Source organism: Lemur catta, chromosome 6, assembly GCF_020740605.2.
Source record: "Lemur catta isolate mLemCat1 chromosome 6, mLemCat1.pri, whole genome shotgun sequence".
In the NCBI taxonomy this organism is placed as follows: Eukaryota; Metazoa; Chordata; class Mammalia; order Primates; family Lemuridae; genus Lemur; species Lemur catta.
Window position 1 is genome coordinate 6979758 of NC_059133.1, and position 13923 is coordinate 6993680.

Below are 13923 nucleotides of genomic sequence, written 5' to 3' on the forward strand. Positions count from 1 at the left end.
TTCTGGCCTCTCAAACCAGGGATACTACCTGTTTCGATGTCATCTATGGACCCCAATCCATTGGAAGTTCCCTGTGTGGGAAGAACACACAGGTCAGGCCAATGCGGGCAGGGAAGGCCACAGCGCCTGGCACCCAGGCCCCAGCCTCTCCCTGCATGACTGTGCTGATGATGGCACTGAGGAGCACCTGGAGCACTGGGAGGACACTAAAGACCCAACACATGCCAAGTCCTTGCCCCCATGGTGCCAGCCAGGGGCAGGCATAGGCTAGGAGGTGGGGGTGTGGGCTCAGACAAACCTCACAGCTGCCCCTCTCTGGAGCAGCAGCCAAAGGAAGGGTTTATGAACTCTGAGCCTCAGTTTCCCCACCCACCACAGGCTGGGGTCCACGCCCTGGCAAGGATGGCAAGAGTTTTACCAAGCCCTCCACACTGCACCACGGAGGGTTTGCAGCTTAAAGACAAAAGTGCCCACTCCCTGAATCCCAGGGTCCCTTCCCACCTCCAGCCCGGGACCCCTAGGAAGCAGGAAAGAGGAATGAGCCCAGGCGGGACCCTACTGCTGCCTGTGGATCTTCTGTTGGAGGGAAAGCTGGGCCTGAAGCTGCTCTGCGGCCCAGCTAAGCCCCTCATCCTCTCTGGGCCTGTTTGCTTGTCTGTAAAATGAGGGTACACCCACCTCAGGGGATTGTTCTAGGAATGAAATTACTTGGTATCTGTAAAGAGCTAACAACAGTGCCTGGCACACAGGAAGTACTTTTTAAGTGTTGCATGATACTTATAATGTTATAGATGCGTAAGATAGATTTTTAAGTCCACGTTATCAGGCCTGGGTGAGCTGGGTGTTTGTGTAATTCACCAGCCTCCACGCTCCACTCCCAGCAGACTCCCAGCCTCTTGTCCACTCCAGCTGTGACGGTCATTCCTCTGTCCTGAATTTCCTCCCCCGTTTCTCTGAGTCCATCACAGCCCGGCTGAAGTCCTGCTTCCCTGATAAGGCCCAGGGTGGCCCCGCCTCCTCTGTGCTCCCACAGAGCATAGGGTGGAGGATCAGAGTCCCACCACTGGCCAGCCTTTCCCAGGGATCAGTAGCAGTAACAGTACCAGGATTTGTCCAGCACCTTATGTCACACCAGGCCCAGGGCAGCATTTCACACCCAGTGTTGAGTTTGGCCCTTAGTCCAGGCGCCCCATGAGGTGTCATCCCATGGCACAGAGATGTCAGCCCAGAAGGCTGCCATTCACAGATCAGACGGGCCAGACCCTGTCCCCTGGGCACGTGCACTCGTTCTCCCCCACTCCCACCAAGCGCCTCCTTCCCACACCCCCGAGCCTGTCCACGGAGCACCCGGCAGACGTGTGCACGTCAGTCTCCCAGGGTGTTCGCCAGTCACAGACAAACTGCACAAAGCAAGGCTGTCTGGCTGGCTCAGAGAGCGGCTATTCGCAAGGTAAGTCTACAACATATTCCAGGGGGAAAAAAGAGGTACCAGATGAACATCACTAGGGACAGCTGTGATCTTTCCTGCTAGGCCCTGCCTGTGGCTTCCAGGCCCTGAAGGACAAAGTCACCTTCTCAGCCCTTCTGCCCACAACCTCACCCCAGCCGGCTTCCCCAGGCTCCTCTCTTCCTGCTGTTTGGCACGGAATTCCCGTTAGCAACATTTGTTTAGCAACAAAGGTTTTGGGGCACTCTCTCTCCAGCAGGCGCTGTCCTGGGAGCTTTCATGTTTGACCCGTAATAACCACCACAAAACGGCAGGTACTGTCACCCCTTTTCAAGCTAGGGAAGCTAAGGCCCTGAGAAGTGGAGTGGCCAGCTCAGAGAAGGGGTGTGCTCAGGGTCTGAACCAAAGTGCACCCAGACACAGAGCCCAGGCTCTTCTGAACTCCATGAGGAGCAGCTGGGCTTGTGGTCAGGGGCACATCTCTCCCTCTCCCGTCACTCAGGGAGTGAGCCAAGGGAGTGTTCCCTGGGCCATGTGTGCCATTCCCTCCTCTCCATTCATGGCTGCCCTGGGCGCTCTGTTCCTAGAACTCATAGCCCTCCTTGCATCTTGCTCCGTACTGCCAGGCGGCAGCTCCTGCACACTGTGTCTTATAGGGCCTCTGCTTGTCTCCTGGGTCACAGGAAGCTCCCTGTGGGCACAGCCTGGGCCATGCCCACTTCTGGGCACATGTACGGAATGACCAACTCCCTGGATGCATTAGATTCCCACACCCGTGCTGGAGAACCCACAGGGAACCCTCCAGCCCACACTCACCATGGCCTGTACGACTTACAGAAGGCCAGAGCTCGGCTGTGACGCCACCCTGCCCTGTGTGTCCTCAGGCCACTGCATGTGTGTGTGCACAGCACCACGCTGGCACAGTGAGGCACTGAGGCAGGGTCTGACCTGGTGTGCTCCACTGTGGAGTCCACTCTGCCTGGGCTTCTCACACCCCCCACAACCTGACATCTGGCAGGGCTGGGGGCCCTAGTGCCAGGTGTGGTGCCATCTGTGGTCCACTGGCTGCAGACTGACAGGGTGTCACGGATTTGGCCCTGGCAGAGCAGGGCATTCTGCCCATATTTGCTGTGGCCCTTTGGCCATGGTCATTCAGTCATTCAACAAATATCTTTTGAGCATCTGCTGTGAAGAGCAGTTGCGTGCTGCTGTGCTCCCAGTGCCTAGATTGTTGATGGGCACAAGGAAACACTCAATAAATATCTCCTGGATTAATGAATGGAATCAATGCTGGCCCCCTTCAATGCCTCCCCACACTCTGCTGCTGCCTTGCCATGTGACACTGGCCAACTCCCCTCCCCACTCTGTGCCTCAGTTTCCCCTTATGTATAAGGTGACAAGACACCAGGCTCCATCCATCCTCTTACAGCCTAACCCTCACTTTCCAAAAAGCCTCGAAGTCCAGCTGAGCAGTTCCTGTGTGGTGACTGGGGGGCTGGGGTCTGAGGCCCTGCCACCACCCCCAGGAGGAGCTGGGACTGCCTGGGTTACACAAGACAGCACCGCAGCTATCAGCAGCTACTGCCGTTGCACCTTTCATGGCCCACGTTTCTCAGGTTACAAAGTGCTTCCTTCCCTTCCCTGGCTGAGGGATACAACACCCCCATCTCTCAGATTTGGAAGCTGAGGCTCGAGATGAGGGACTGCCCAAGGCCGAGGCCAGCACAGGGTCCAGTTGGGCTTTTTGCTGTTGAAAAAGTAAAAAGTGGAAAGACAGAGAAAAGGCAGGGCAGGGAAGAAGGAAGATGCTCGAGGCCCAGGCCTGAAGCTGCAGAAAGGCTGGTGAGAAAGGAGCCAACGGCAGCAGGAGGCGTGGGGCAGGGAGGCAGAAAGGAGGCAGTCGGGACCAGTCCACCGGTCCACCTTGCCCTGGCTGGGGGGCCATCCCACACTCTGCCCCCGTGGTCACAGGAGGCACCTCCTAGGGAGGTGGGGTGGTGTGTGTCCCTCGTGGTCCTTCACATGCTGCCCTTGTGAGCCTGGCCCAGGCCGTCAGTCACTCTCTCCTTCCCGGGTACGTGCCTGACTCGCCACAATGGGGACCAGGACAACATGAAATAGACCAGCCGTTAGGTCGGATGCCCCCAGGACCCGCTGCCTGAGGTCATTTATACCACAGAGAGTGAATCCCAAGCTCTCATGATGAATGAACCAAGACAGTTTGGTACAGGGGGTGGGAAGGGACTTGGGGTCGGAGCCCCCAGCCTACCTGATCTGACATGCCAGCTGCAGTGCCATTACTGAGCAGAGAAAAGGTTTCCAATTCCTGCCAGAGATTCGAGAGAGGTTGGAAGAGATGAAGATTCTGCAAAGATGGTCAGGGTCCCACCAGCCAGGGCAGCAGAGGGTGGCTGGGGTCTGCGGTGCCCTCCAAGGGAACCATCTGCTCTGTCTGGTCAGATTCTGGTGTGCTCCAACCTGGACCTGGCAGAGATCTCCACATACACACTCCTACTGTGCATCCGGGACCGTGCCAGGCACTATCTCAAACATCCTCGCATTTCAAAGCTCCTAGGAGCTCCTTGAGGTGGGTGGGCATAACCACCCCACCTTCCAGATGAGGAAACCAAGGTGGAGAGGTGAACTAACTTGCTCAAGGTCACGGCAGAGACTCTAGAGCCATACGCTTTCCCACACGCGCCTCTTGGCACTCGGTGGGTGGTAAATGAATCTATGTGGATCTGAACTAATCAAACAGATACTGACACTTCAAATTTGCACCATACAGGGATTATTTGAGAACATAAGGCTGAAGGATGCCAGTGTCAACTCAGGCCACCTCCAGGATGATTAAAGGCAGCCAGGGCAGGGAAGAGAGCAGTTTTTAGCAGCTGGTATCTAAGGTGAGCTAGAAGCATTGGCTGTTTTTTGCTTTTCCAAAAGGTCTGGCAGTCATTCTGGGGCTTTCAGCCAACGGAGAGGGAAGATCAGCTGCTATGTCACCCCTCTGTCCTAACCAGGCCCTGGCCACCCTCACTCACTACCTGGTCCCTCCCTTCAGACCTCTTCATCCCCACCCCACCCCCCAGGGCCTGGAGCCCACATACCTGGGGCCTCTTATATGCCTTGCGCACGCGTAGCCCGAGCTTCTGGGCCAGCTCCTGACCAAGCTGAGTGACGCTTTCATCCTGGAGAAGGTGAGACAGAGCGGTGGGTTAGTCTGCCCAGGTGCACAAAGCTATGGTCCTGGATGCCTGTGCAGCCCTGCAAGAGGGGACCATTGTCACCCCATGTTACAGATGAGAAAGTGAGGCTGAAGGAGCTGACCCTGGCTTGCCCAAGTCACACAGCTAGTGAGTGGGGGACCACGACCCCATGCTTTTGTTTTTCCTTTAATCTGGGGGAGGAAAAGGACTACTCTTGTTTTTATGTTAATATTATCTTTTCTTTCCCTAAAATTCAGCGAGTGACAGTGTCACTGTAGAAGGGGGAAGTGCTGCAGAGAGCAAGTGCTCCCTGGACCTCCCACACCCTCACCGCAAGCCCCTCGCCAGAGGGAATCACGCTGTGTTGGTCTGAAGTTTCCTTGCAAATCTTTCTAGCAATACACGCGTGCAGGCCTATAAAGAATGCTTAGTTTTGTTTTGTGAGAATTTTCTCTTTTTTTTAATGTAGGTGGAATCACATTATACCTATAGTTCTACAACTTGCTTCTATCACCAAACAGTGTTTCGGAACTCTTAGCAAGTGAGGACCCATGGATTGCACCCTGGGTTACGAGGCCCAGAGGAGCAAGGGTGTGTCAAATTTGAACTATGCCTGGCCCACAGCTAGTGGTCACTGAACAGTACTGGTCCTTCCTTCCCCTCTCTACGTCTGCGGCACTGAACGTGCACCATGTGCCAGGCAGGAGCTGGGGCAGACGGGCCCGGGCCTCATGGAGTTTCCAGTCTAGTGGGGAGATCAGTCAGGAAACACAGAAACAGGAAACAACAAATGGGTCCAGGTGCAAACGGGTAAGGGGGAGGCCATGACATCCTGTGCACCTGTCCATCTCCCTACCCCACTGCTGTGCCCTGGAGAGCAGGCCTGGTCTCATCGTCTCTGGTCCCAGCACGGAGCAGGGGCTCCATCAGTGTTTGCCCAACAAAGACCGGGAGAAGAGGGGATTCTCTAATGCAGAACCAGGAGTCCTCCTCAGTTTGGGTACTGTCCTCATGCTATTTACTAGCCCTCAGTGGTCCCGACTTCCTTACCTGTGGTGGGGACCAAGCTGCCCTGCTCTCCTCGTGAGTGAGCAACCAGCAAGACCTGGGTGTGCACCCGCTGTGGACACTGTAAAATGCTATATGGGTCAGGGACTATTATCATGAAGAAAGGTTCTTTTTGTTTGTTTGTTTGTTTGTTTGTTTTGAAACAAGAGTCTCGCTCTGTCCTCTGTCGCCTAGGCTAGAGTGGCGTCAGCCTAGCTCACAGCAACCTCAAACTCATGGGCTCAAGCAATCCTCTTGCCTCAGCCTCCCAAGTAGCTGGGACTGCAGGCATGTGCCACCAAGCCTGGCTAATTTTTTATTTCTATTTTTAGTTGTACCACTAATTTTTTTCTATTTTTAATAGAGAGGGGGTCTCGCTCTTGCTCAGGCTGGTCTCAAACTCCTGACCTCAAGCAATCCTCCCACCTCAGCCTCCCAGAGAGCTAGGATTACAGGCTTGAGCCACTCTGCCCGGCTGAGGACACCCTGTCAATCTCTACAGCAATCACACGCTCTTAGAGTGTAGAAGTCAATAGCACCAACTCTAGAATCAGGTTGCCTGGGTTCATGTCTTAGCTCTGCCATCCCCTGGCTGCTATGATCTTGGGTAAGTCCCTTTCTCTCCACACCTCTGCCTACTCATCCCTAAAATGGGAATAAATAACAGTATCTACCTCACAGGGTTGGTGCAAGGATTGAGTTAATACACAATGTGTTCTTAGCAGTGCCTTGCACACTATCAGAGCTCAGAGAATGCTGAGTATCGTTAATGTCAGTATCTGCAACTCCATGTCACAGAGGAGGAAACTGAGGCTCAGAAAGATACGGTGGCTTTGGCCCAAGTGAGGGCCAGAGTAGAGGGTTTGGAGCCTGGACTCTGAGCCTGGCCCTGGTGTGGCTGCAGAGCTGCACTCACATGGGGCAGCGCGAGGGAGCACCGGCTGCTGCACTCGTAGGCCTCCTTGTGGCGTCCCAGCTCGTTGAGGGCGCGTGCCTTGCGGAACAGTGCCCGGATGCTCTCACCGTCCAGGCCCAGCGCCTTCTCGCTGTCCTCCAGTGCCTTCTCATACAGGCCCTGCCGGAGAGGAGCAGGCAGCCCTTGGTCAGCACCCGTGAGCCTCCCTTCCCCAGGCCTCCTGCCCCACCTAGGCCTAAACACCAGCCTCTCTTCCCGGCTGGACGCCTGGGGTCTAGGATGGGGCTGGAGAGCTGCAGCAGAGAAGCCAGGAAACGCTCTGGCATTCAGACTCTGATCAAGGGCGTCCGCATGCAGCTGGCAGGGCTGCAGTGGGTGCTGGCAGGACACTACGGGGAGGGGCCTGCAAGTTCTACCGCAATGAGCCCAGTCACTCAAACACATCTATTTCCACATCTGCCTTCAGTTCAGAACGTCATGGACTAAGAGGAACAATGTCACCTTTAAGAAGTGAAACTGTGATGGCACCTCTGTGCACAGAACAGAATGTGAAGGGTTAAGCCCTCAGGCACCTGGAGGCTCATTTATCCAGAAGCATCCACTCTGGACTGCAGAGGTGTTACAGGGTCCTCTAGAGGGCCCACAGCAGAGCCCCCCACAGGATGTGATGAATGCCTGAGTGGGCGGGCAAGCAGGACAGGGAGCGGAGGAGGCTGGAGCTCTAAGGAGGAGAGGAGGGGAGGGAGGGACTGGAAGTTGAAGACAAAGAGTGAGGAGGCTGAGGGTGTGGGATGGGCTCAGGAGGCCAGGAGGGAGGAACAGCAGAAATCAGACTCCCACCAATGCCCAGGGTCACCCCAAGATACTAACTTGATTCATTTGAGGTAGGGCTAGGGCATCAGTATCATTTACAAAAACTTTTTATTGTGCATTAATACTTTTAAAAGCTCTCTAGGTGAGTCTGCTGTGTAGCTGAGATTCAGGAAGGAGAAGGTGGACGAGCCTGGGCCTGGGCCCACAGGCTCACCAGGGTGTGGGCAGCCAGGGAGACATGGTGATTGGGGCAGAGGTGGAGGAGAGGAAGGGAGCCAGGCTCACCATGGTGAAGTAGCAGGCGGCCCTGTTGACATGCAGCTTGCATAGCAGCTCCCGGGGCAGGGCCACCTGGTCAGAGGCAGCGTAGTCAGCCACATTCAGCCCCTCCATGTACTGCACCAGGGCCTGCTTGTAGTCCTTCTCCCGGAAGAGGTCATTGCCCTCAGCGAGTAGATTCTGCACCAGCTTGAGCAGAAAGGCCTGTTGGGGGCAGGGGAGTGGGGGCTCAGACCATCTTCTCCATCCAGCCTCAGCCCTGGCACCCCTGCCCTTCACCTTCGCCCAGCCCGGCGCTGACACTCACCTCATATTCTTCTTGCTTTAGGGGTAGTGTTGACCTAGCAGGAAAGAAGAAGGACACAAGGTCTAGGTGAGCCCAGGGGTCCCAGCTTCATGGAGGCCCCAGGAGTCAGAGCCGCAGGCCAGAGGTCATTCAAGGAGTGGGCTCCTCCAACTCAGACCTCAGACATCCCCTCGTGGATTGGGCTGAGAGGACAGCGGTTTTGCCCCTAAATTATCACCATGCAGGCCTTCTGTTTCTGATGGAAGAACTCGCATTTCCCTGAGGGCTGACAGCCAGGCTTTCGCAGGTGCAGATGCTGAGAAAGAGCAGACCAGCCCCAAAGTCCTCTCCTAAAAGGAGAGCAGGCGTCCCAAGGCCTTTCAAGTCACATTAGGGAGAGAGGGCAGGAGCCACGGTTGGCCTGGGAGGCAGCTCAACGCCAGGAAGAGAGGATGGCACAGGCGCTCCTGCAGCAGGAGCTGTGGGGACAGGGGCAGCAGGGAAAGGCAGGAAGCACGAGCGTCGAGGAACTAACATGTGAACTGGGCCTTGGGAATGACCACGCCTTCACTGAGCCAGACCTGTGCCTACAGGCCCATGGTGGTGAGGTGTCCAGAGTCCACCTCGGGCCCCCTAGGTTGGGAGTCTCTGTCCTTCTCTTGTCCACTCCCATAAAACACACACGCACCAGCCAACACCAGGTACGTTCTGAGCGTGTCAACCCCTCATGCCAGACTCAAAAAATTAGGTGGAGTTTGGCGCACGCTCCCCTTTCCCATGGCCAAATATCACCAGCTTAGTATGAAAGAAGGCGTCAGCCCAGGAGACCTGAGGCACATCTGTCAGCTGAATGGCCAAGCAAGAAGGGAAACTGGGGTTTGTCACTTGGAGCCTCATTTCACAAGGGGAAAACAGACACGCAGAGTGGGGCAGCAACTCGCCCAAGGTCATTCAGCAATTCAGTACCAGAGACAGGGCCAGAGAGCAGGGCTGGGCTCTTTCCATTGGCTGGAAATGTTACCAACACCTGGGCAAGAAGGAAGTCTCAGCTAGCGAGTGACAAGTGGGGAGAGAGATGCTAGAGGTCAGCGCGTGTGTGCACGTGTGTGTGAGGTGGCCCTAGTTGTGACATCAGGCTTGCCATCCCACCCTCTCACTTGCCTCCCCCCTGTCAGAGCCCAGGCCCGGCCCTCCCTCGCTCCCCATGCTGCCCCAGGTGTCTGTCCCCTGTGCTGTCCCAGCCCCAGATCCTATCACCACCCTCCTGGCTCCAGCCTCCCCTCCTCCAGCATCAGCTCCAGCTTGAATCTGTCACACTCCTGTCCTAGGATGTCTTAGCCTGGTGTTTAAGGCCCTCTGCAAGCCAGCGCCAACCCACCTGTCCAAATTCACCTTATGGTTCCCACATGCCTGTGCCCAGAGGTCCTAACAGATGTTTGCTAAGCCCGTGCAGCACACATGTGCAAACGCAGTGTAGGAGCAGTGAGGCAAAAACAGCTCAACTGATGCTAAAAGGATCAAGTCCTACTGTGCTTCCTGCAAAGCCTGCGGAGGCCGACAGCTGGGCCCCAGGAGGCCACCCTGCTGTTGCACCTTCCACAACACCCCTTTGGAAGTGGGGCAGACACAAGAACAAATGTCTTCCCCCAGCACCACTGGCCCCCCTAACCTTCACCACGACCCTGTGAGGGAAGTAGCATTATATCCACCTCACAGGCAAGGAAGCCGCCTAGGAAGTGGGAAATTGGGGTGGAGATCCAGCTCCAGAGAAATCAGTGACAGAGGTCAAAGATATAGAACTCCTCTTACAAAAAACAGGAGCCGTAAGGGTCCTCCTGTTGGCCAGGCTAGCCTCCGAAGACATTTGAGCACTTCACAGAAATCAACCTCCTGCTCCCCAAAGTGAGAGAAGGCCCCCCGCCCGCCCATGAAGAGTGCTGACCAGGGACTGCCCTGATGACCAGGTCAGAGGAGAATTTGAGGACCCCCACTGGCAGCAGGGCAGGGTGGGTGAGCGAACAGCCCAGGTGGGGGGGTCCTGCAAGCCATGGAGCCACATTCTAGATGCTCCCAAAAATCCCTAATCAAATTATCCCATCTTCGGACACCCTTAGGAAGTAGTCAGGGAAAGTGACCGTGTTGTGAGCTGAGGAAAGAGAGCGAGCGTGTTGTGTTGATATAACACTCGCTCTGTGACAGCAACTTGGTCACAGTGTGTGTGAAAAGGGACCTGGTTTGTAGTGACACTGTGGGTGAAAAAAGGCAGGGAGTGTTTTATAGATCCGTGTGAAAGAACAAAATTGGGGAGTGCATGAGGGCAAAGAGAGGCAAGTTCCAGTTTTATGGGGAGCCCTATTTATGAAAAAGAACACAAAATTATGAGCACAGAATTGCTAGGCTGCATGCCTTCCAGGCCTGCGCAAGCAGGGGCCACAGAGCCTACGAGTCATAGCGTCACAGCAGGTATGCCTCTAAGGATCTACTTAAGAGAAATAAAAGAAAAAGGTTAGTCAAGATATTTTGTATAGTAAAAAAAAAAAAAAAAAGAAAGAAAGAAAAGAAAAAACGAACATGGCACATAGGTTCTGGGGGGCACATAATGGAAGGAACTGAGGGTTTTGGAGTCTGCCAGCACTGGGTTAGAATGCTGTCCCTCAATAGCTGTGTGACCTTAAACAAGTTTCTTAACCTCTCTGAGCCTCAGCTTTCCCATCTGCAAAACAGAAATGAAGCCACGTACTTTACTGGGCTGTTGTGAAGATGAAACAATGGATGTGAAGGGCCCAGCACGGAGCCTGAGAGATAGTAAGTGCTCGGCAAGGCAGACCACTGATGCATTGGAAGGTGTGTGCAGGCAGCAAGGGCACTGACAGTGAGTGTGTGTGCAAAGGTAGAGGGTGAGGGAAAGATGACCCACTCCTGTGGCGTTCAGGGCCCCTGCCACCTGCCACACGAGCCCCTCTCTGGCCCGTCTCACCTCCCCACACCCCAGTGCACACAGGAGCCTGAATAGTGAGGCTCAGCAGGAAAGGGTGCGGTGGGAGGGCCTGGCTGCAGGAGGAGCCCCCCGCCCGCCCACCGCCATACGCTTACTGGATGAACTGCAGCCCCTTCTCGATGTCCGCCTTCCGTTTCTGCCTCTCCATCAGTCTCTGGGGAGAGAGCACAGGCCACCGTCAGTCAGTAGGGAACAGGGCGCCGTCAGCCCCCTGCCACTTTGTGGCCCCGCGGTGGGCGCTGTCTCACTCCCACTCTCATCCCATTTCCCAGGGGAAGGGGGCCCCTGAGGGCAGTGCCACGTCAGGGCGCTGTCCTCCACGCCCACACGCCCCTGGGCTCGGAGTCTGTATGGTGCCCTGCTGCATGGAGACCACCTGCCCTTTCTCACACACAGATTGGGCCAGATACTGCACAGGGCACCTTCAAGTTCAAAGGAAAAATCTTGTTTTTACCATCAAACTCAGTAGTCTGTGCTGCTGCCAGGGAAAAGAGATGCAGAACATGCAAAATGAGGGCCGATGACTATATGTGACGATGCAGGGCCAGCACCTGGCCACACATTTTGTATAAGGATCTTGCTGACTGTTTCAATAGTGCTGTGAGGTGGGTGTCGTTTCATTCCCACTTTACCAAGGAGGAAACTGAGCGCCCCGCCATGAGCCGGCACGCGGCAGAGGCAGGATTCAAACCTTTCCCGCCCACCGCAGCCCTCTGTGCATGGCTGATGGCCCCTGGCGATGGCCACCTGAGGACGAAGGCCAGGCAGCAGAGGGCCATGGAGTACACATCTCCCCTGTGCACAGCCAGGACGTGCCGCCTGGCCCAGGGAAGGCTTCTGGACCTCCGGCCACCTCAGCTTCCTCCCTCCCTCTGCAGCCCACCTGCTGACTGGCCAGCCACTGCCATTCAGCCCACAGGAGGCCACGCTGGGTAGATTCGGGGATGCCAGCGGTGACCCTGACACGGTTGCTGCCCTCAGGGAGCTTTCAGTCCAGTAGATAAACCAGCCCTTGTATTCATGAAGCCCTGACACATGCCTGCTACACGTCAGCTTGCCCTTGAGGGGCCCTGGGTCAGGGCTCTGGGCTCGGACAGACCTGGGTGTGAGGCCCAGTGCTCACACTTACTATGTGACTTTGGGCCTCCATCTCCTCAGGGGGAAAGTGGAGCTAATGGCAGCTCCTGCCACGCTGGCTGTCCTGAGGGTTCAGGAGACGGCACACGCAGAGCACCTGGTGCAGATCAACACTCCAACAAGCGTGGGAAAAGGTGTCATCCAACACTGCTCCTCTGTCTTGCAAAAAGTTCTACAAGTGTTCCCTGGGATGGACATGACTGCCATGACCCCGTGCTGCCCGCCCCACGCCCAGCAGGCCTCTTGGTTGTTCTCTCTGTCCTCAGCTCGCCTGTCTGTGAAGCAAGCCCCTCATCATCCTCACACCACCCTGCAGGACCCCAGCCCCAACAGCCTCCTGGTCTTTGCTCTCACCGTTGCTTCCACCGGTGAGCAGGTTCCTCTCCGTCCTGCAAGTGCAAGTGCATCATCCTTCGAAGCCTGACCCCTCCACCCAGTCTCTCCTGACCCCTTCAACCGGACCCATCCATCACATACTTCATCCAGCGTTCACCAGGAGACTGGGGAGCCACAGACGGGCAGACCCAGGCCTTGCCCCAGAAGAGGGTTAATCTAGTCGGGGAGATGAGGGTGCACCCAGGTACCACACAGCACAGCCCGGCACTGAGCGGACAGTTGTGGGAGGGGACAAGGCCTCTGTGGGCCTGAGCACCAGCACCACAGGGCATGGCCACAGCCAACGGCCCCAAACCCTGCCATTTTAACCTGGGTCACAATCTAGCCTCTGTCCCTCCCCAGACGACCGGACCAGCCTCCTCACTGCCCCCCTAACCTCCTCAAGTACAGCGTGGGGGCCTTTCAAGCCTCTGCTGCCTAGAGTCTCTGATGACTGTGTTTACCTTTGGCTGATCAAATCTCCCCCTGCACCTACACCAGCTCGTGCCACGGGGAACAATGGCCCTGTGACCCTCTCAAGCCCCGTTCAGCCCTGTGGTCCTCTCAGAAAACCATGGAGGTCAGAGAGAAACATTTCTGCATCAGTCCTCCAGCCCTAGAGCCTGAGCAGACTTAACAGTTACAAACAGCCATAACCACCCTGAGCGGCAGTTCTTACAAAGTCTCAATTCTATGCCAAGGAATAAATGTTATCTGCTCCAGGTGGTATGAATACTTCTCACATAGCCTGGCCATTTATTCACCTCTCTGACCTCCTCAGCTGACGGGCTGTGTGACCCCGAGCAGGTTACTCTGCCTCTCTGAGTTATAGTTTCCTGCTTTGTAAAATGGGAGGACAAATGGCGTCCACGTCAGGATTAACACATAGGAGGCACTCATTTCAGGGCTTGGTACTTAGCAGGTGCTTAACAAACAGTGGCTATTACTAGACAAGAATTCCTATGCTGGACGTTCAACTCAACATTTGCTACACGCCCACTATATGCAGATGAGAAAGCTGGGGTCCTGTCCCCCAGCCAGGCCTTACAACCTAGTCAGAGATAGGGACAAATATTCCAACAACTCCACCCCAAACCAGACTCCAGTAGTAAAAATAGACCGGGATAAGGCACAAAGAAAGTAGAAGCTCCTCAAAGGGGGCAACATTTAAATTGGGCTTTGAAGGATAAATAGGAGTTGGTTTCTTGGTGTGAGGGAGGGGAGGCCTTCTGGCAGACTACATGTGATGGTTTATAAAATCACCATCATCTCCCACATTTCATACGATGCAAAGTGATGACCCTGGGGGCTGGGCCCTAATGGGACCCACATTTGAGAGACAAGGAAAGTGAGGCTCAGAGAGGTCACAAGGTCTGTAGCCAGCAAGTGGGAGCCATGCCTAGAACAATGACTTAGGAT

The 13923-nt window shown here is 55.5% G+C and overlaps 1 protein-coding gene across 3 annotated transcripts in view; it reads right to left on the reverse strand.

Annotated features, from left to right (window-relative positions):
- ZC3H7B (zinc finger CCCH-type containing 7B) overlaps positions 1–13923 on the reverse strand; it is a 49896-nt gene that overhangs the window by 17500 nt on the left and 18473 nt on the right. For all 3 annotated transcript variants that reach the window (XM_045554820.1, XM_045554821.1, XM_045554822.1), the window contains exons 2-8: positions 11088–11146; positions 8016–8049; positions 7715–7912; positions 6617–6775; positions 4555–4635; positions 3717–3773; positions 29–71 (exon numbers count right to left, since the gene is read on the reverse strand). In XM_045554820.1, the coding sequence (XP_045410776.1) occupies positions 29–71; positions 3717–3773; positions 4555–4635; positions 6617–6775; positions 7715–7912; positions 8016–8049; positions 11088–11140 (625 nt within the window). In that variant the 5' untranslated portion in view covers positions 11141–11146. The remainder of the gene's footprint in view (positions 1–28; positions 72–3716; positions 3774–4554; positions 4636–6616; positions 6776–7714; positions 7913–8015; positions 8050–11087; positions 11147–13923) is intronic.